The following is a 21,578-nucleotide window of genomic DNA, read 5'->3' on the forward strand; positions in this document are numbered from 1 at the left end:
AAATCCACATTTAAAACATATTGTTGTCTTTGTTTTGTCAAAGATAATGACAGATATGACGATACGTTTTATACAGATTTAGGTCTCGGATACCCACGGTGAGAAATTATAATCACTAATTATTAATAATTGTTGCTTAATATTTTCCGAGTTCATGAAAACAGGTACAAGGTTGGTAGTATTTTTTATTTGTAAAGTTATACAAATATGAGTATTTGTAGTAAAGAATCTGTTACACCAAAGCCAGATCTTGCTTGTATTGAATTGACAGTTGACGTAATACTCTTGATGATATTGTTCAATTGGTACTAAGGATGCCAGTGCTTCATGTGCTTATTGAAGTCATTGCGGTTGTGGAATCCGTTCCCACACTCGGGGCAAGTCAACTTCCATACGGGGCCGTGGACTCGCATATGCTGTCTCAGCGTCCTCTCGTGCATGTACGCTTTCTGACAGATGGCACAGTAGAAGTTCCTCTCACCAGTATGTCCGCGTGCATGCATCTTCAGTAAGGATCGAGTTCCGAAACATTTACCGCAAATTTTGCATTGTATTTTCTGCGTGTGCAGCTTCGTGGTATGTTCCGTCAAAGCACGACGCATCGGAAACACCGCTTTGCACACCTGACACTCAAATTTAAAAGTGATACCGTGGACATCTTTTAAATGAGTCATTTTTCGATAGTGCTCCGCGAATCTCTCTAAACAGTGTGGACACTTTAATGGTTTTATCTTCTTTGTATTAGATACTTCGTGCTTTTTAAATATGTGATATCGTAACTTCAATTTTGTTGGGAAAACGTCCTGACAGCTATCGCATTTGTGAACACCGTTTTGGTGCACGATGCGATGGTTAATCAAACGTTGGTGCGACATAAAACCGAGGCCACAAGTTTCACAAACGACATTCATGTGAACATTCATATGTCGATTCAAAAGGAAAAATGAATTGAAAGTCTTGTTGCATCTGTGACAGGATAGGAGTCCGTTGGTTATGCTTAGGTTATAAGCCATTAGTCCATTGCCTGCTGCGTTAAAATCCTTCTTATGCGTCGCTATCAGATGCGTTCTAATGTCATCCAAATCGGAATACTTCTGCTCGCAAATCTTACATTTTAATTCCGATATATCAGCTTTTATTACTCTTTTTCCTTTTCTCAGATACTGTTTTAGTAAATTGCCTCTTTCAGGCGCTACGTGAAAGTTAGTGTGTTGTAATACTGAGTTTATCTCTGGGAATATTTCATTGCAATAGAAACATTTAAAATTTGCTTGCTGGTAAAAGAACGGTTTCACAGTAGTGAATTCAAGGAACGTTGCCGCATTTTGCCTTTCCGATATTGTCATTTGCCATATGCTAGTCCTCGGCCGTGGATGCTGCTTCGTTATCCCTGGGAAAGATAAAAGTTTTTCTCGTAAAGTATCTGCTGTTAAAATAAGATTAATTCGTCTAACTAACCACGCCATTCTTTACATGCCCTCAACAAGGTGATTTATCATGTAAATAATTCAAAAAAGGTAAGTTTCGTATATTTTTATTTATAATCTTTTTTATTTCACAATTTGTATTTATATAACATCATGGTTTGTATTCATGTGAGCCATTAAGCTAGACTGATCATTAAATAAACAACCGCATACGGAACAGCTGCTTGCTTCGACGAGTTCATGGTTTTTTGCGTGTTCTCGAAGATTTTTTCTTCTAGCATAAGCTTTCCCACAAACATCGCACTTGAAACTTTTATCATTGCTGTGTGTAACCATATGCCTGGTCAGACTGGATTTGGAGAAGAATCGAAATTGGCATATGGCGCATTCCTCATTCCGTTCCAGCATGTGTACGGATCTTTTGTGTAGAAACAATTGGTACTTCAAATAGAACTGTCTCCCACATGTCTCGCAGCTGTATCTGGTTGTTTGGTCGTGGGAGATTCTCATATGTTTATTACGTTGATAATTTGAGTTAAATCTCTCAGGACAAAGTGGACACGTTCTCACGTTGTGTTTTAAATGTACCGCTCTAATATGATTTATTCTTTTCGTCGAATTGGTGAAGACTTTATCGCATTTATCGCACTGATAGCTCCCCCTTTTATGTACTTGTAAATGCCTCTTTAGCAATAATTTAGAAACAAATACATTGCCGCATATTTCACAACTATAGTTGTTGAAGTGTTTACTCATGTGGATGATGAGCAGTCTAAATAAATGGTAGTTGTCGCCACAAATCTGACAATTAAACGTATCCCCACTTAATTTAAAGGGTATAATATTATCTTGGTATGATGGGTCTATGTCTTTTCCATGATCTTTAAGATGAAACTTCAAATCGTTTAGATTGAGGAGTATAGTTTGACAAAGTTTACACTGAAGTTGAAAGACATCAACTTTTAAAATATTATCTTGAGACTTTTTATACAACTCCAGCCTTAATTCTTCTATACTATGGTTCTTTAGTGAATGTTCTCTTAGTATCCGTGAATCTACAAACTCTTCGTAGCATATATAACATTTATATTTATTACGTGCATATATAAAAGGGTAAACATATGAAAATTCAACTATTGTTAATGCGTTTCGTATCCATATCTGAGATTCATATCTTTTTCTTCGTGATGTGTTTAATGTTTTCACAGTTCTAAGCGTTTGGTTCCTTAATGACAATCTAGTTCCATTCCCAATGTTATCTATAGATATTGGCTCCTTTAAAAATATTAATGTTGACTTATTATCTTCAGATAAGTTTAATTGCAGTTCGTTTTTTTTAGGCGTTTGAATTTTCATAATGTTTTTACTTTTATCTATAGATATATCTGTTTCTTCATTTTCAATAATCAGATTATCAATGGATATAGGTTTCTGAAGAACTGATAATTTAACATCAGATCCGTCTTCGTTTTTCAATATTATTGATGTATTTGATACATGGATGATACCTAAAAAGAACAGATACTTGTACATATAATTTCAAAATGATTTACATAAGATATCTTACTAATATTATAAATTCGAATGTTTAGATGGATGGATGTTTGTTTGAAGTTATCACCGAAACGGCTCAACGGATCTTGATTAAATTTGGCACAGATGTAGAACATAGTCTGGAAGAACACATAGGCTACTATTTTATTTAATTCCGCGCGGACGGAGTCTCGGGCGACAGCTAGTTAAAGGAATAAAAATAACAAAATGCTTGAATTTCAATTTATTACACATTAAAATTTCACATATAAAATATTACATTTAGTTTACAGTAATAAGAGATCTCTTTGCATTATAATAATTTTTACAAACTGTTTTCTAAAGTTGTACTTAAAATAGTATTAAACCTTTATAAGTTTGCACTAAACTTAATTCAGTATTTGAAAAGTCAGAATTATTTGTTTGGGAATGTCAGAGTTCTTATGCTCAATAACAGCGCCATTTTTTTTTAAAGACGTCCAATTATTTAGGCCACATTTAGCTTGAGATTAATTCATTAAAGCTTAGTTTTGTTCTTAAGTAAAATGATAATCTTACTAATATTATAAATGCGAATGTTTAGATGGATGTTTGTTTGAAGGTATCTTCAGAACGGCTCAACAGGCCTTGATGAAATTTGGCACAGATGTAGATCATAGTCTGGAAAAACTCAGACTTATTGTTTTTTTTTAATTCCGCTCGGATGGAGTCGCAGGCGATCAAAATTAAATAAAAATAACTCTATCATCAATTAATATTAAAAATTGTGAAACTCTGTCTGTTGCGCTTTCAAGTCATAACTACTGAACCGATTTAAATGAAATTTTGTAATTAGATGTCATAAGTATAAAGATGGACATAAGTTACAAGTTATTTCTAGTTCTAAAAATTACAATTCTACCACAGTATTGCCATTTTTAGCGTTGAAAGCTTGAAACTTATTTTAGAGGCTGTTGATTCGATGTAAATAAATATGACGTTCAAAGTTTGTAAAAGTTTTGCCCTCAAGGGTGTAAAATAACAATAGGGTACGGAATTTGTATGGAAATATACCCTCCCCCTTTGTGTTTCCTTTCTCTATCACAAACTCCTATCTAAAGAAACTTTCACGATGACGAAGTCGCTGGCACAGCTAGTAGTCAATAAAAGTGACATATTTATAATTCAGTTTCCGATACCTAAAGTCGAAACGAAACGAAACTTTTTTGAAGATTTTCCAACTAAAAACAAAGAGTTCCTAAGATAGTATTCGTGTTTATAGAAGATAGTCTATTTTTGGAGATGTTTTTACAACGTATTTATCTACATGTAATCTTTTTTTTAAATATCATAAGGGGACAAACGAGCAGCGTGAACACCGAGGTGTTCAACGATGTTCGTGTACATCTACGCAGCGTTGCTGGCCTTTGAGAATAAGATACGCTTGCTGCTTGAAGGAAATTTCGTATTTTTTATCGATAATTATTTTAAAATAATCAGTTTCAAAGCACTTCGTGTACACGTAAATGATCCCTTAAATTTTTTCTGCGCAAAAACGCTTCACCACACATTTCACATTTATAATTCTTTTCTCCCGTATGTATCACCATGTGACGTTTCAACGTCTCTTTATTACAGAACCTCTGCAGACAGATCTTACACTGATGGTTCCTCTCCTGAAGGTGCACAGATCTCGTATGGCACACTAAGTGATATCTAAGGTTGAAGCCACGACCACATGTCTTGCATTTGTGCACGCGCGTCGATTGATTGTGGACGTCTTGCAAATGTTTCGTCCGCCGATAGTTCGAGTTAAATCTCTCCGGGCATATTGGACATCGTCGAGGGTACTGTTTCAAATGCACTCCTCTAATGTGCAGCGACAATTTGTACGACGTGTTAAATACTTTGTTGCAACGGTCACAGTGGAAGTTTCCACTCTCGTGCACCTCCAAATGTTTCTTCAGCAAACGCAACGTCATGAATCCTGATCCGCAGATTTCACAGCTGTAGTTATTAAAATGTACACTCATATGAATGACAAGAGTTCGAACTTTAATGAATTTCGATTCGCACATAACACATTTGTATCCCTCTTCGTCACCTTCTAGCACGAATGGAATTATATTATCTTTCAAATCGGGTTCAATTAATTTGTGATGTTCAACTTTTAAATGTACTTTGAGTTCTTGCAAGTCCTTAGGTTTGTGGGGACACAGTTTGCAACCCATTTCGCTAACGTCCACTTTGATGACGTTCTCCCTACGATTGTTGACCAGACGTTTTATCGGGGCGTATGTGTGCGTGTCCTGCATATGGCGTTTCAGTAGGGAAGTTTCTAGAAACGGTTGCGAGCAAATGAAACATTTAAATTTATTATTCCCATAGACGAACGGATATACGGTAGAAAATTCGAATAGAGTGAGTGCATTTTGTCGAATATCGATATTTTTTTGAGGTATTTGTTCTTGTAGCTGTGGAATATCTATTCTGTCGTGCACAATTTGAGGCGAGGGTGCTCTGTCCATGTATATAGGCGAAGGGCTCCGGGACGAGAGGTCCTCGCCGCTCAGCTGCGCCATAGCAAGCACCTTCTTAAAATTTGTAACGGTGCCCAGTGGCCTACAGAGGCTACGGTCGTAATCCACTTGGAACAACGGCACGATCCTTTTTGTGGCTTGTATATCCGTACTGTCCGATCCTAGAAACAAACAAATCGTATGAAGATGTCTCCTTTTACGTTCGGGCGTGTGCACAAAGATCTATTACTACGAAATAGTATTCAATTTATGTTACTATACTTGTAACTTTCGTATCCCAAAAGCGTGATAAAAACGTAATAAAAAATCCATCAATAAAATAAAACGAATTCCTAAGAAATCCAATTTATTAACCAATTCGAAAAATTACATCAATATTATAACAGAGACTTTTTTCACATTTAATAAATTCATTAGAACCAATGTAGTAAAATTCTAATTGTAATTATTTGAGATGAAAAAAGTGGTTAATTTCAAAATATATTCACAGACTGACACCATTAGTATACAGATGTATAGAAAGAAAAAAGTTAATCTTTAGATACAATAAAGTGCATTGTGGAATTAGTTAAACAAGTCGCCCTAAAGTATAAGAGTTTAACTTTTGGACTTTTCCATGAGCCATGTATTTAGTTAGCAAGAATTATTTAGTGCGATAGCCTAGTCACCCCTAACTTGGGGTAGGCTCCGAGCCCCTCAGTGGGGACTTATAGTGAGCTGATGATGATGATGATTTAGTGTGATAAAATTTAAAACAAATTCATTTATAACTACAAGAGACACGATCTTTATCCGAAATTTCATCTTGAAATGAAGGATCTAATTTTACAATCGTTGTCGGATGATGAACTTTTACGTGATGCTTCAGACTACAATTCTGGACAAAGGATCTGCCACACTCTCCGCATGAGTATCGTCTGTCGTTATCATGTATACGCATATGTTCCGTCAACGTATACTTTCTTGCATATGCCTTCTTGCATACATTGCATTGATACTTTCTCTCCCCACCATGCTTGATCATGTGAAATTTCAACTCCGATTTGGAGTAGAACTTCCAATCGCAAACTTCACACGTATACCGTTTCATTTTCAAATGCACTGTTCTAAAGTGTACCCTTAGTTTACCGCTCAAATTGAACACCCTGGGACATAAGTCGCATTTAAATTCTTTCAATGTCATTCCATGAACAGACGAGATGTGTTTATTCCTCTGAAAGTAATTACGAAAACCTTCATGGCATTCTGGACATCTGTGTCTTTTGCATTTCTTATGAATGTTAGCAATATGCTCGGTCCTGGCGGTGTTCGAACGGAACACTTTATGACACTCTTCACATGGGAAAGAACCATTGACGTGGATGACTGAATGTGCACGTAATCTGTCTGGTGTAATGAAACCCGAGCCGCACTGTTCACAGATATAGTTCTGAAAGTGGACGTTCATATGATGGTTTAATGATTTGAAAGTTTCAAACTTTGTACTGCATAATATGCATACGAAGTTGTCCTTCGAGATCTTAAAAGGTAATATACCGTCGTTTGAATTAATGTACATATCGTGTCTATCCATGAGGTGATATTTTAAACTGGGTATGTCGTGCAAAATCTGGTTACATATCTTACAACTGACATTCGTCAGTTCCACTTTGACAAATTCATGTTTCTTCTGTTTCGACATTTCGTGTTCAATCTGCGATAAAGATGGCGTCGAATGTTCGAGATTATTATGTTCTCTCAAAGCGTCAGGATCTAAAAATTGCTGATCGCAATAAAAACAGATGAATAAATTTTTCATCCATCTAAAAGGACATAATTTTGCGGCTTCTAATATTAAAGTTGAGTTTTTCTTCCTCTCCTTTAGTATTTCTGGGTTGAGTATAATGTTGCGTCTCTTTTTCCTTTGAAGTCCCGTATTATTCTTGTCCTGTTGATCCTCACACGGTGATTCACTACCTATAAATGAGAAAATAATCGTGTCAACTTCAACCACAACAAATTAACAACACAAATCTAAGTTTAAGTTATTGTTTTATCTGGTAAATTTGTTGAACTAGAATATCTATATTGTTTTATATGCCTACCTACATTTAATGTGGAAACTGTAGCTTTCCTCGTGAACGAATTGTGTAAAAGGTACACCTTTTTATAATTTTATATCAGCGTTTATTGGTCATCCGATTCAATCACCACGAATTCCGATTTGCAATACTATACTTTAAGTTGGCATTAATGTTTTAAAGAACATGTTTATTATATGTTAAAACTATTTCACGCGAGTTTTATGCTCCAGCGTTCTAAAAAAAATAGCAAGTACTCTTCGATATAATGTATCTTATAATGGCAATATTTTAAAATGTAGTGCATTTTGGGTGAGCCGTATTTTTAGTTTAAAATAATAAAAAACATTCAACATAAAATTCACCGATGCACATTTATTTCATTCTATTTAATAATAGATACAAGTTTAAAGCCTTCGACTTAAAATCTCCTTAATTTGTCTGAAACGAGTCATTTAAAATACATTAGATTTAGTTTGACTGGAATGATGTACTCTCACGTGCTGTTTCAAGCTACAGTTCTGTATGAACGCCTGCCCGCAAACGGGACAAACAAAACGCCTGTCGTTATTATGTATCCGCATGTGTTCTCGCAATGTCTTCAAGCGGGCGTACGATTTCTTGCACACATCGCATTGGTATATCCTCTCCCCTCCATGTTTGATTGAATGCTCCTGAAGTTCGTATTTAGTGAAAAACTTCATAAAACACAAGGGACACGAGTGGTTGCGTTCCTGGAGATGTTGGAAACGTATATGCGCAGTGCGTCGACTACATAGATCGAAAACTCGAGGGCAGGAAGGACAAGGGAATATCGCCGTCTTTTCTCCATGAATTGTGTTAAGATGCTTCAGACGATGCTTGTACGAGGCGAATTTTTCATCACAAATCGGACACTTATATCTCTTATTTGATCTATGAATCTTAGCTACGTGCGCGTAAAGAGACGCATAAGAAGGGAACGTATCCTGACAACGCTTGCACGGGAAGTCACCTCGCTCGTGTGTCCTGGCGTGATTGACCATACGCTGTGATGTCGCGAACCGTTTTCCGCACGTCTCGCATATAAAGTGCTCGTAATGCTCGTTCATATGTTTATGAAGACTTAAAAACATCTCGTACCGTTTACCACATATCTGGCAACGATGATCATCTTTAGTCAAATTGTACGGCAGTATACTGTCACCGTAGGAGCAGTCTAAATGTTTTCCGTGTTCTCGTAAATGAGACTTGAGCATTTCGTAATCAGAAATGGAGAGACCGCATAATTTGCATGTAGTGAGAGCGAAGTCCATTTTCAAGGGTTCGTATTTGCGAGGTTTGAGTAGTTGTTTAACATCAGAGTGCTGGTGGCGGGTGTGCTCGCGCAGACGCTCTGGTTCCAAGAAGGAGGTTTTGCAGAAGAAGCACAGGTAAGTGCCCTTCCTGTACTTGAACGGGCAAGCAGTGCACGACTCTATGATCATTTTAATGTTATTTCGGAACGCGGCACGCCGCTCGTTGCCCGCGTCCCGCCCTGTCACAACGAGAGCAGCTCCTATATTTTCCATGTCAGATTCCACTTCATTCTTTATCTGTATGTCTTCAGATTTTCTTCCTAAAAATAAGAAAACATCCGATATAAGCTCTTCCTTGCAATGTTGTTCTAAACCTTAAATTATAATTTTTCATACCCGTATCAAAAACATATTGAAATACAAAAGTACTCGAAAGTTCTGCAAAAATCATTTGGGCATTTTAAGTAAATTATAACAGAAAATTGGTTTTGAATTTATTCGAAAAATGGTTAAATGTCTTTAGTTTCAGACACGGCCTTTGGATGGTGTGTTCTAATGTGACTCTTCAAACTGCACTTCTGCACGAACGCGCTGCTGCAATACTCGCAGGTGAAGCGCCTGTCGTTAGTGTGGATGCGCATATGTTCGCGTAATGATTTTAACCGGGCGTACGACTTCGAGCACACATCACACTGAAACTTCCTTGTGCCGTCGTGTTTCACAGCGTGGTTTGTCATTAACGCCTTCGTAGACGATCTGTACGGGCACACCGGGCATTGGAACGGTTTCACTTTTAAATGAACATACTGAATATGCCTTGTACGCTGATTGAATGTAGAAAACACAGCTTGACATAGATGACATGCGTGCTCGCGTTTTTTATCATGGACTTTTTGGAGATGTTTTGCTCTTTCGCTGTAACCTTTAAATTTCTCGTTACAATATGTGCACCTATATCTTAACTTAGGCTTGTGTACGGTCGACATATGGGTCGCTCTCAGCTTGAGGTTCGCGAAAGTTTCGCCGCATTTCGTGCACTTGCAACCTTCCCCTGTCAACTCGTGTGTCACCAGGTGCGACTTGAGTCGAATCGCGCTAGAAAAGGTCTTGCCGCATTTATAACATATATGATCTGTAGAATGATTATTCATATGAGAATTCAGTTTAGTGAACAGATCGAAATGTACACCGCATTGAGTGCAAATGTACTTATCACCGTTGAGGTAAAACGGTGTGATACCTATGCCGTACTCTTTAACTATGGGCTTATTATGAGCATTAGTCAAATGCTCGACAAGTTCGTCTAAATCTTTAGCTTTCTGTGAACATAAATCACACTGAAGGTCAGAGACCTCAGCTTTTGTAGTGTTGACGGGACGCGACAATTTCGGCGCTTCTTCCGTTTTTGAATGTTTGGCTACGTGTTCTCTGAATCCTTTAAAATCTCCAAATGATGTAGGACAGTAAGCACAAATAAATTGTCCCCACCTCCACCTAAATGGGCACACGTTGGAACACTCTATAATAATAGCAGCGTTATCTCTGACATCATTTAACTTGCGTCCCGTTTTCCACTTAACATTGCTATCCTTGGCTCCTAAAAACAAAAAGAAAATTCACTATTAAACCGTCGCACAGTGTACTGGGAAATCTTTTCACTTATTTGACGATATATCTTAAATTGTCCGATTTTCCATCGTTAGTAATTGCCATGCAATGATTTTATAAAAATCAAGACCAGATGACAGATGATCCCATTGAACGTACGTATGAATCAGAGATACAGTTTTGTTTACCTAATAAAACGATGTGTTTATAACTTCGAAGTGGTGTTGAAAACTAATTTATTTAATATATATATATATTAAAAAAAGAGGAATTATTAGGTGTAAAAATTACTTTATTTATGTATTCATTTATTACAATATCAATACCCTAAGAATTCATAGTGAGAAGCTAAAAGTACATACATTTTTAATTGCATACGTTGTCAAACGTTCTACAACCTTTATATACTAAAATATTATCTTAATCAAATACTTTTAAAATAAAATATAAATACTTGCAATTGTAGACTATCTATTTTTGTGCACATTTTATGTAAAACAGTCCAGCTAAAGATTCGTTTGAATAAAATACTACAGAGGTTTCATTATTCAAGTCTTCATTCTATGCACGATCTTCATATGGGAATACCTTAATCCGGCACAACGAAATACAGAGGAGCACAAATTACATTTATACTCTGCCTTTTTTCCATGCGTCTTATCCAAGTGTTTCAAGCGGCCATAATACGATGAAAATTGTTCATTGCAGATAGGACATCTGTATCTTTCCTTCGAACCATGCACTTTAGACACATGTTGATCTCTCGCTACTCGACTCGCTAACACCGTATCGCATTTAGGACATTGAAATTCACCAGATTCGTGATATTTTTGGTGTGATTGCAATTTATGCTTGCTCGAATATCCTTTGCCACAAGTGTAGCAAACGTAATCAGAGTAATGTTCATTCATATGCGAAAATAAAGCCATCAAGGTCTCAAAGTATTTACCGCAAGCTACGCAGGAATACTTCTCATTTGTCAGCACAAAAGGCACCAAACTAATGTTATTTGAATTAAATGTTTTGTTGTGTACATCGGATAGATGTGTCTTCAGTGCTTCTAAATTTTCAGTCTTCTCATTACAAATGATACAACAAAGGTCTGTTATATCAACACGTAGAGGATATTTGTTACGTACTTCTGGATTATAAAAAAATACATCGAGTTTGTTTTTATGGTCCTCCGAATGAAGGCGAATTTCTTTGACACTTGTGTAGGTACAGGGGCAGTAGGCGCACATAAATTTTCCTCGATTCCATCTAAAAACAACAGTATTCGAATGTTCTAGAATTATAGCTGCATTGACATTCTCTTCGGCCAGCTTCCGTTTTCTGCTCCATTTAACATTATCGGTTGATGTACTTTGTGAGGCACTATTTTCTTCATCTCCTAAAAATAAAAATACTGTAAGTTGTATGTATGTTTTCAACAATTCTTTGTGCAATATTGTGCTTATCCGACATTGTGAGCTTTTAAGTGGCGTCTGAGTTTCGATTGACTAACAAATTGCCAAGGGCAGTACAAACATTCGAAACGCTTCTCTATAGGTTTGTGGGAGAGACGAAAATGGGCCGCACGTTTGCAACTCGTTTCGAAAGCTTTACCACATGTTGTACATTCGTAATCCCTCCTTTGATGTGCGTGACTGTCGACCAAATGTTTAGCTCTAGAATAATAGGTAGTAAAGACCTCGGGACAGCGCGGACAAGCGTATCGAACGCCGCTCTTATGGACTTTCAATCTATGACACATTCGAGCCGCTCTAGTTTGGAGAATTTCGTCACAATCTCCGCAAGGAAAATTACCAATTTCGTGTGACTGCACGTGGGTTCTGAACCTGGATTTGGAGACGAAAGCTTTACCGCAAGCGTCGCAAATATAATTTTGATAATGAGAATTCATGTGTTCGTTTATTTTGGAGAAACTTGAGAAAAGGTCAAAACATATTTGACAGTTAAATCCTGTCTGATCCAGCTTAAAAGGCAGAACACCATCACTATAATTCTTATTAAATATCTTTTTGTGTTCAATTGTTAGATGATTCTTAAGTATGTCTATGGAGGAACAAACACAGTTACAAAGCCTACAGTTTAAACTTGTTACGTCTATTTTGAGCATGTTATTTTCTGTCAATTTTGCAAATACACGTGGAGTTGGAGGATCAGTTAAATGAGAGGCTATTACATGTTCTCGCAATGGCAAAGAATCGACAAATTTCTCATCGCAATAGGAACAGTAGAAAGCATTATGAAACCATCGAAAGGCCCAAGCGGAAGAACATTCTAGAATCGTCATCGCGTTCCTTCTCATCATAGTTTTGGCGATTCGCTTGTCGGACTCTTCGGGCAGTTGATTGTTGGCACGCCGGCGCCTGCGCATCTGTCGCGCGCTTACGTTCTCTTTTAACTTCCTAACTTGCTTAACTACCTTGTTAGCCGTCTCGTCCGCAATAGCGGAACCTAAAAACAAAACGATTTCAAGTTACTACCTCGAATTTGCAGCAACAACCCACTCCAGTGTATTGCATGCATTATTACTTCTATTCATACCCAACAATCGATTCAAAAGAAAAGATTTACGTTTATAAATGTCGTATTAATCGTCTAAATCTAAGGAAAACTTAATACTATAATCAAAATTAGATTGGGAAAATCAATTGTGAGATAGCTTAATAATGTAGTTGGCAATGGGCATGGCATTTGCGTTTACAACTTTTTAAAGATATCCGAAGATATATAATTTAAAATAAAAAAACACATTTTAATGAAAGTACATAGTCGATGGCAGTAGTATATTGGTAGAAATTTAGGTTGTAATCTTATTAGATCCATTCAACTCATTCAGATCTGGCTGATGTATGCGTGCGTGATCCACCAGTTGCGAGCGCTGCTTGAAGAGAGTGCCGCACACCTTGCAGGTCAGGTCCTCGTGGCTCCTAAGGTGCATTCGCAACGTCTTATTCCTCGGGTAGCTTTTGCCACAGACCGTGCAAGAGTAATTTCTTTCGCCAGTATGCTTAACCATGTGCTTTTTCAAGTCAGACTTATTTTTGAAATGCCAGTCGCAGTGAGCACAGGGAAAGACCCGCTGTTGAGGTAAGTGTACGAAACGGATGTGCGCTCCGCGTTTCGCACTCGTACTGAATGTCAACTCGCACACGTTACATTTGTATAAAACCAACTTCTCCTTGTGAGCCTCGTTTAAATGATTCATCCTGTGATAATAGGTCTTGAATCTTATATTACAATGGGGGCAGCCGTAGCGGGGTCCTTTAGCGTGGGCCTGGGCTTTGTGGTGATCTCTGGCTGCACGCATCGTGAAAACTCGAGCGCATTTGTCGCATGGAAAGGATCCGGTAACGTGGACCTCGGAGTGTTTCCTGAGGCGCATCGCCGTCATGTATCCCTTGCCGCAGGTGGCGCAGATGTAGTGCTGGTAGTGAACGTTCATATGCTCGTACAGTTTAAGAAAGTTGTTGAAGGGATCTCGACAGATGACGCACCGCCAGTCCTCCTTGTTCAATCTGAACGGTAGTACGCCGTCCGGCTGTGCGCTGTCTAACTGGTAGCCATGTTGGATTGCGTGCTGTCGCATGTGGTCGACGTTAGAATAAGGACATTGACAAACGCGACACATGGCCTCGGTCACGTCTACATTGATGAGAGACATTTCTTTATAGTTGCTATAAATATCTTTGAAGCTATGCTTGGGCGCGCACTCTGTAACGTGTGCTCTGAGTTCAGCGCACTGTAGGAAGCCTTCCTCGCAGTAGGCGCACTTGAATCGGCTCCAATGCCACGTAAAAGGGCAAAGGGACCAACATTCTAATAAAGCTTTGGCGTTTCCTTTTGTAGCGATTCTAGCCTCCGCTCTTGCGCTCCTCACGTAGCGTTGTTCATTGGATTTTAATTTAATGATACCTTTTCTTCCGACTTGTTCTTCGCATCCTAAAAATAGAAAAGTTTCATTTGAACTCGTCTGATTCGTTGTTGTTTTTGTACTCTTTATTCTTTTGATCACAAGCCGGAATTATTAACGATAGGAAGAAGATGAAACGCCTCATAAATAATCATTTCGAATGTTTGAAAGGTCTTATTATACTTTTTTTATATATAACATATCTTGACATCATTTAAGACATTTTTGGGAGTTCAACCGACACAATAACGATTCAAACTACATATGAAAATGTATATATCTTGTACATATTTAAGTTGTTTTAATTCTTTTGAAATTCAAAGATTAATTGCTGTTTAAGATTACTCACTTTGTTGTCAATTGAAATCGGAAGTTATTTAACCAATGTGACAAAAGTAGCGATATTTTTTTCTTTTTTTTAAATCCGTTTAGATACCTTTTTTCAGTGTGAATATAAAATAAATCCAGCAAATTCATATAAAATTATTTAATTTCCTAACTAAACTTTTCAAAATATTTAATTCATCATGTTTTCAAAATAAATGCATTTCTGTACCCTATCACAACTTTACAAGTAATTTCACAACATGATGACAATCATATGAAAATATGTTTAAGAAGATAAATAAATACACTATCCCCGGTTTTATAACACAATTCGTACATTGCAAATACTTGGCATATATTTAAATCAATATACTGATAATTGGCAAAAAAAATATCTAAGTGACTTCAATTTGATTTACACAAGAAAAAAATTGTAAAAAAAATCAGCTTTTAATAAAAATACTATGACAGTTGAACACCAAGTAAAACAGTATATTAAAATTAAAATAGACTAGAAAAGTTGAGATTTTAGCTGTGAAAGAGCCAGCTTAAAAACAATCCAGTTCACAATTTAGATAAATGAAGACTATTGCTTTTCAAGTGTCTCGATTAAAAAATTATAAGCTATGAAAATGTTTCTTCGCCATATGTTTATCTAAAGATAACTTCGATGCGAACGCCCTAGAACAATGACCACAAGGGAATCCAAACTCAGTTTCCATTTTCGTTCGATGCGCTTTCACGTTATGATGGTATTTCTGAGATCTCGTTTTGAAAGTCATATGGCAAGTCGTGCATTCGTACATCTCTGTCCTCGGCTTGAAATTATGAAATTCCATGAGGTGTCTCTTACGTAATTCCCAAGTACCGAATCTGGGTTTGTCTTTACAGTACACGCACATGTAGGGCAAGTTCGTATGCTGAGTTTTGACATGCACGTTCCTCTCTTCTAATGTGGTGAACGTGGCTATACAACGACTGCACTTGTACTTATTATCATGCGGTATCCTCGTATGGGCAACCAGAGCGTTTTCAGTAATAAATCCTTCACCGCAAGTATCACACACGTAGTTGTGAAAATGTTCAGATGTATGCTTTTTAAGGAATATAAAGTTTGAAAATTGCATTTTGCAAATAGCACATTTCCAGTTGGAGCCGTCGTTCAGTTTAAACGGCAGCACGCCCGGTTGTACGTCAAAGTTCAACGGCTGCTTGTGATCGTTCTTGAGATGTGCCATTAAATCATCAAGGGAGTCTATTGGCATGAAGCACAGCTTACATTGAAGATCGGTGATATCAACTTTGAGAAAGTCCTTTCGCAATTTCCTACTAAACACTAGTTGAATATCGAAGTTCGCATGACGATTAGCCATGTGAGTTCTTAGCCCAACGGGATCATTGGATTGAACTCTGCAGAATACGCAGTTGAAATTATGACCCCAAGTCCGAAAGGGGCAAGCAGTTGAACACTGTAAAATTATTTCAGTATTGCTGCGATGTTTGAGCGCTTTACCGAAACGTGGCTTATAAGAAGCCTTGTTGCATTTGAAACTCTTTTCATGTTGTCGCAATCCTTGTTTGGACAGGAATGTGGCACCGCATTTATCGCAAGTTAATATTTTGACGTGACTTCGCAAATGGGCATTGATTTGGGAGAACTCTGAGAAACTTTTGTAACAGTCTAAGCAAATCCAAAGTCCGGTGGGACTTTGGCGGTAAGGAAGTACGCCAAATGGTACATCAAAATTAACCGATATATCGTGATCTCTGGATATATGTGTCATGAACGTATCAACATTCGTCATGTCAGTCGAGCAAAGATTACATTTGAATTGAGTTATATCTATTTTAAGATCGTCTACAACTTTGTAAAAAGCACTATTGAAGTCTGCATTTGAATGATCGGCCGTAACATGTTCGCGGAGTATTGCCATGTTTTGAAACTCTTCGTGACAATAGGAGCAAATGATTCTGTTAAAACGTGTCTTAAAAGGGAACGCGGTGGAATGCTTCAATATCAGCACGGCGTTTTGCCGCACCGGATTCTGGTTGACGGACCTTTCAAACAGTCTTTTTGGTTTACTCTCTTTCTTTAATCCATCGAGTTCCTTTCTGGTCCCTAAAAAAGAAAAGAACTGTGTCATTATTTTGTTTCGATCTAGCCGATTCTTTAATGGCACAAATAAATACGTCAACCTACTTGAATAGAAGAAAAGTTCAACTTAATTTTTGGCTCATCAGACAAAAATGCCAGATTACAGGCAAAATATTTGAACACATTTGTCCATCATTAAGATACGGTAAGATCGAAACAAAACTGATGGACGTAACGAAACGCTCTAATCATAAGATAGCTTTGAGAATTAACCGTTTTAACTGTAACCAAGGAAAAATATGACAATAAATGAAAATATAAAATGCGTAGATTAATTTTATTAACTTGATGTAGTGTGATATGTTTATAGAAATAAGTGTGTTAAGTCAAAAGTTAGTTGAATTAATTAATTGAAGTTAAATTAATTCCGGATGATGAGATTTCATGTGTCCATTCCAGCTGACTTTCTGCGCGAACTGTTTGTCACAAATGGAGCATGAAAATCTCTTAGTCTCGCTGTGTATCCACATGTGCTGAGCCAGACTCTTCTTTCTAGTAAACAACTTCTTGCACACCGCACACTCGTAAGGTTTCTCGCCCGTATGCACGCGTCTGTGATCCTCCAGCTGCTGCTTCGATCCACATTTCACTCCACAACACGAACAGACATTAGCATCTGTGTGTTTCATCGCGAAATGATTGTAGAAAACTTTCCGATTATCATAAACCTCCCCACATTCGGGACACGTGTACGTTGACTTAGGTCGACCGTGCGCCGCTGTCGTGTGCTTCTGTTTCGCTTCCGAAGACATAAAACGTTCGTTGCAGCTCGTACAAACGTATCTCCAGCAGGCTTTCGATAGTCTCATGTGCTCACGTTTCATTTCCATGGTAGGAAACTCCTGCCAGCATTTCCTGCACTGAGGCTTCTCCGAGTGACTGGTGCGTATGTGGTAAGTCAGCGCTTCGCGGGTTAGATAACTCCTGCCACAGTTCTCGCATGTAAATTTCTGATAATGTGAATTCGTGTGCCGACATAATGTAATTAACGAGGGGAAGCGCATATTGCACAAATAGCAGTTCCACTTGTCCTTGTCTATCTTGTACGGTTGCAGGCCGACTTCATATTTTGTATCAAGTTTGCTCGTCGGATGGCAAAGATCTATATGTGTCACAATTTCACTTAAGGTGTCGAAGGGTCGATTACAAAGCCTACATTTCAAATTTGTACAATCTACTTTGAGATGCCTGAAGTTGCCCTTGCCGCAGTGGGCGAATGCCACCGTTATAGAAAAAGTTTGATGCATCTCATCCATGTGTTTTCTATACAGGGTCGGATCGGTGTACTCTTCGCAGCAGTAGACGCAAAGCAAGTGCTTCCCGTGCAGCCTGAACGGATATACTGTTGAGTACTCTAAAACAACTGCGGCGTTCCGTTTCGCCTTCTGTGCATTGCTCTCCGTAACTGTTTCTAGAAAAAGAAAAAAACTACCGTGACTAGCGGACCTCGCTCTTTTCATACTTATTCAACTTTTTTAAACTCATTTATCATTACTCATTTATTGTTAACTAGCTGTCCCCGCGACTTCGTCCGTGTGAAATACTGTCTTCGGGTAACATTTTAATTATTTAGGCTAATGATTTTAATAAAACTTACGAAACATTGTCATATACTTTACATATTCACATATAAATTTTCACACGCTATTCCCTATTATAATTTTGAACCCTTGAAGGTAAAACTTTCAGAAACTTTGAATATCATATAATATATATCAATTTAACAGCCTAAAAAATAAGTTTCAATTTCCTAGCTAATGACGACTTTTATACAACTTTTCATCCCCCTTTCAACCCATCAACCTTTTTTCGCATTAAATCACTACTGATCTACACTATATGTGTATCAAATTTCATTTAAATCAGTTCAGTAGTTTTGGCGTGAAAGCGCGACTTTTGCATTTATAATATTAGTAAGGATTGTTTGACGCCTTTGCCATCTCGTCATGAGTATAGTTTTCTTACTTACGTGTTAAATGCACTTGTCTAATTTTGACAAAACATTTCAGTAATTTTACAAAGACTTCAGTAAACTAAACGTATCAGTTCATAACACGATAGTTTCTAAAATGTCTCACAAATTATCATCATCATATGCAAAGATTTTCGCACAAAATTAGAAGTAGGTAGTTTTTAAAGTGAACCGTTTAATGCTATTACGAAGATTATGAAAGACCATTTATCTGATTGAAAAACAAATGGTAGAAAAAGAAAAAAAATCTGTCAGGTTAAATAATTTCACCTAAAATTAAGAGTCCAAGCATAAAAAACTTAGACAGTGTTCCAATTACATTCTGATGTCATACTACTGAGGTATAAAGTGCTTATAAAGAAAGCATTTTTGGTGATACATATTTAAACGTTAAATATACTGTTTCATAACCATATTAACGTCTAAAATATCAATCATCGGCAGTCAAAGGGTTAAACTTTAACTAAACAGTATCTAACTGTACATTATCGGAGTAATATAATAAAGATCTCAGTTCTACAGTAAACAAGGTCAGTCCATTTCCACGAATATCATTAAAGTGAAACATCTAATAAATTCACAACTATTATAATTTATATATAATATTATAAAATTAAAGTTTAAAACACAACAAGGTAAACTAAATCATATAAGTTTTTTTGTATACCAAAACGAAATTATTCTATAACATCAATATTAAACTAAAGGTTTAAACTAAAAATTCCCCAAAGCCCTTGGTGCTTTAAAATAAATCAATATGAAGTTACATATTTTAGAAAGTAAATTTCTTGAACAGACTTAAAAGTCTGCACAAAATGTATAGAAAAATCTTACTTTATTATGTCTAAAAAAATGCTCAATTTTAAGTCGTAGATAACCTCTAGATGGAGTGTTTCATTCAAGTCTTGATCATAACGAAAAAAAAATCCCAAATTCGGAAAATAGTAGTGAATAAAAGTTTAAAATAAATTAAAATACAACATTTATTAAAATGTAATAATTTTTATTTTTTTATTACATTTATCTAAAACAAAATGAAACTTAAAAATTATTTAACAAACACAAACACGTATTGTCTTTTATTTTTGTTATAAAATTATTAATTTTGTTTTATAATTATCAAGACCAATTAAATATTTTATAAAATTTTCTTATAAACAAAGAAATAAAATATTAACACTTTAATAAAAATGACAACACTGAGGGAATTTAGCACAATAAATGCCTCCGGAGGCGTTCTCACTCCGCCTCACTTTTGTGCTTTGAACGCTCCATCTAGAGACATAGTTTTAAGTTCATAAAATAATTACGATGTAATAATTTGATTTAATTAAACATAATTATTTTCCTATCTAATAGCAATAAATTCACGAATCCGTCTTTAAAAGACTTATCATGAGTTTGACGTTATTATTTTTGTTCGATTCAAAATTGACAAGTTCGGGATGGTAAGATTTCATATGTGTCTTCCAGCTTACTCTTTGATTGAATTGTTTATTACACAAGTCGCAGCCGAATCTCTTCTGCTCGCTATGAATCCACATATGTTGAACCAAGTTCTTCTTTCTCGGAAAAGATTTCGAGCAAACGGTACAATGGAAGAGTTTCTCTTTAGTATGCACCACTCTGTGCTCCTCCAAGTTACGTTTGGTAGCAAATTTCAATCCACAACAGGAGCAAACATAATTATCATCAGTGTGAGATATTTTAAAATGTTCCCTATATTTTTTCCTATCTAAAAACGTTTCTCCGCACTCGAGGCACACATGAGACCTCTTCGGGGTTCCGTGCACTTGCGCTAAATGCGTCTGTTTCAATGTCCACGATAGGAATCTTTCTCCGCAAACGTTACACAAGTGAGACCAGCATTTTGGTGTATCGGCCAAATGTTGCCGCTTCGCTTCCAAGCTATTGAATGTCTTTTTACATTTCCTACAAATACGAGCTTCACCAGTGTGCGAGTACGTAATATGATGTTTTAAAGTCGTACTCGTCGCGTACGATTTGCCACAAGCTTCGCATGTATATTTTAAAAAATGTGTTTGTATGTGCCTACTGAGCTGACGGATGCAAGGTGATTTCAAACGGCATATTGCACAAAGAAGACGGTCTTTCTCAAGTTTGAACGGATAAACCCCGATTTCATAATTCGTATCAACGTTCTCTTGGTGCACATCTTTCAAATGGTTGGCTACGTCATTGATCGTATCGAAACTTAGCAAACAGATGCGACATCTCAGCTCTGTGCAATCGACCTTGATGTAACCTTCGTTACAATGTACGAAAGCCATACGGACATGGAACGTCTGATGTTCGGTATCCATGTGCTTTCTATATTCGATGGGATCATCGCAACTCTCGCCACAGTATACACACACCATAGCATCTTCCGGAAGCCTGAACGGGTACGCTGTAGCAAATTTCACGACTATCTCGGCGTTTCGTCTCGCGATGGTATACGGATCAAGGTCTAGAACAGAAAGAAATGCCGTTGGTCATTCGGTTGTTTTCTTCTTCAGATACTATCTTATATACAACTAAACTTATCATTTCCGCGTTTTCAATCCGCATCATATTTTATTAGGTGCTATATTAACAATTTTAATATTAACTTTGTTTTTTTTCAGATTCTTTAGTTTGATTATTAAATTAAAAAAGCTATAGCTCAAATAGTTTCCGAATATACACTTTAAATTTCACAAATCGTGCGCTTTAGACAAATACCAGACGGTAGCGAAATTATAAAGAAATAATTATAATAAAATGAAAGGCTAGTATTAA

The 21,578-nt window shown here is 36.8% G+C and overlaps 2 protein-coding genes across 13 annotated transcripts in view; both read right to left on the reverse strand.

Annotated features, from left to right (window-relative positions):
* Positions 1–178: 178 nt before the first annotated feature.
* Positions 179–8,709, reverse strand: LOC106711730 (zinc finger protein 93). The gene is made up of 2 exons (XM_045684914.1): positions 8,662–8,709; positions 179–1,390 (listed from the first exon to the last, which is right to left on the reverse strand). Exons 1-2 carry the CDS (start codon positions 8,690–8,692, stop codon positions 309–311), a joined length of 1,113 nt encoding a protein of 370 aa, XP_045540870.1. The 5' UTR covers positions 8,693–8,709; the 3' UTR covers positions 179–308.
* Positions 4,003–21,578, reverse strand: part of LOC106711728 (gastrula zinc finger protein XlCGF26.1) — a 31,492-nt gene continuing 13,916 nt past the window's right edge. The window contains exons 6-8 of one of the 12 annotated variants that reach the window (XM_014504122.2): positions 13,336–14,372; positions 12,853–12,884; positions 11,760–11,814 (exon numbers count right to left, since the gene is read on the reverse strand). In XM_014504122.2, coding sequence (XP_014359608.1) covers positions 11,808–11,814; positions 12,853–12,884; positions 13,336–14,372 — 1,076 coding nt within the window. In that variant the 3' untranslated portion in view covers positions 11,760–11,807. The other 11 variants (XM_014504117.2, XM_045684906.1, XM_014504118.2 and 8 more) reach the window with 11 other exon arrangements.

Source organism: Papilio machaon, chromosome 28, assembly GCF_912999745.1.
Source record: "Papilio machaon chromosome 28, ilPapMach1.1, whole genome shotgun sequence".
Taxonomy (NCBI): Eukaryota; Metazoa; Arthropoda; class Insecta; order Lepidoptera; family Papilionidae; genus Papilio; species Papilio machaon.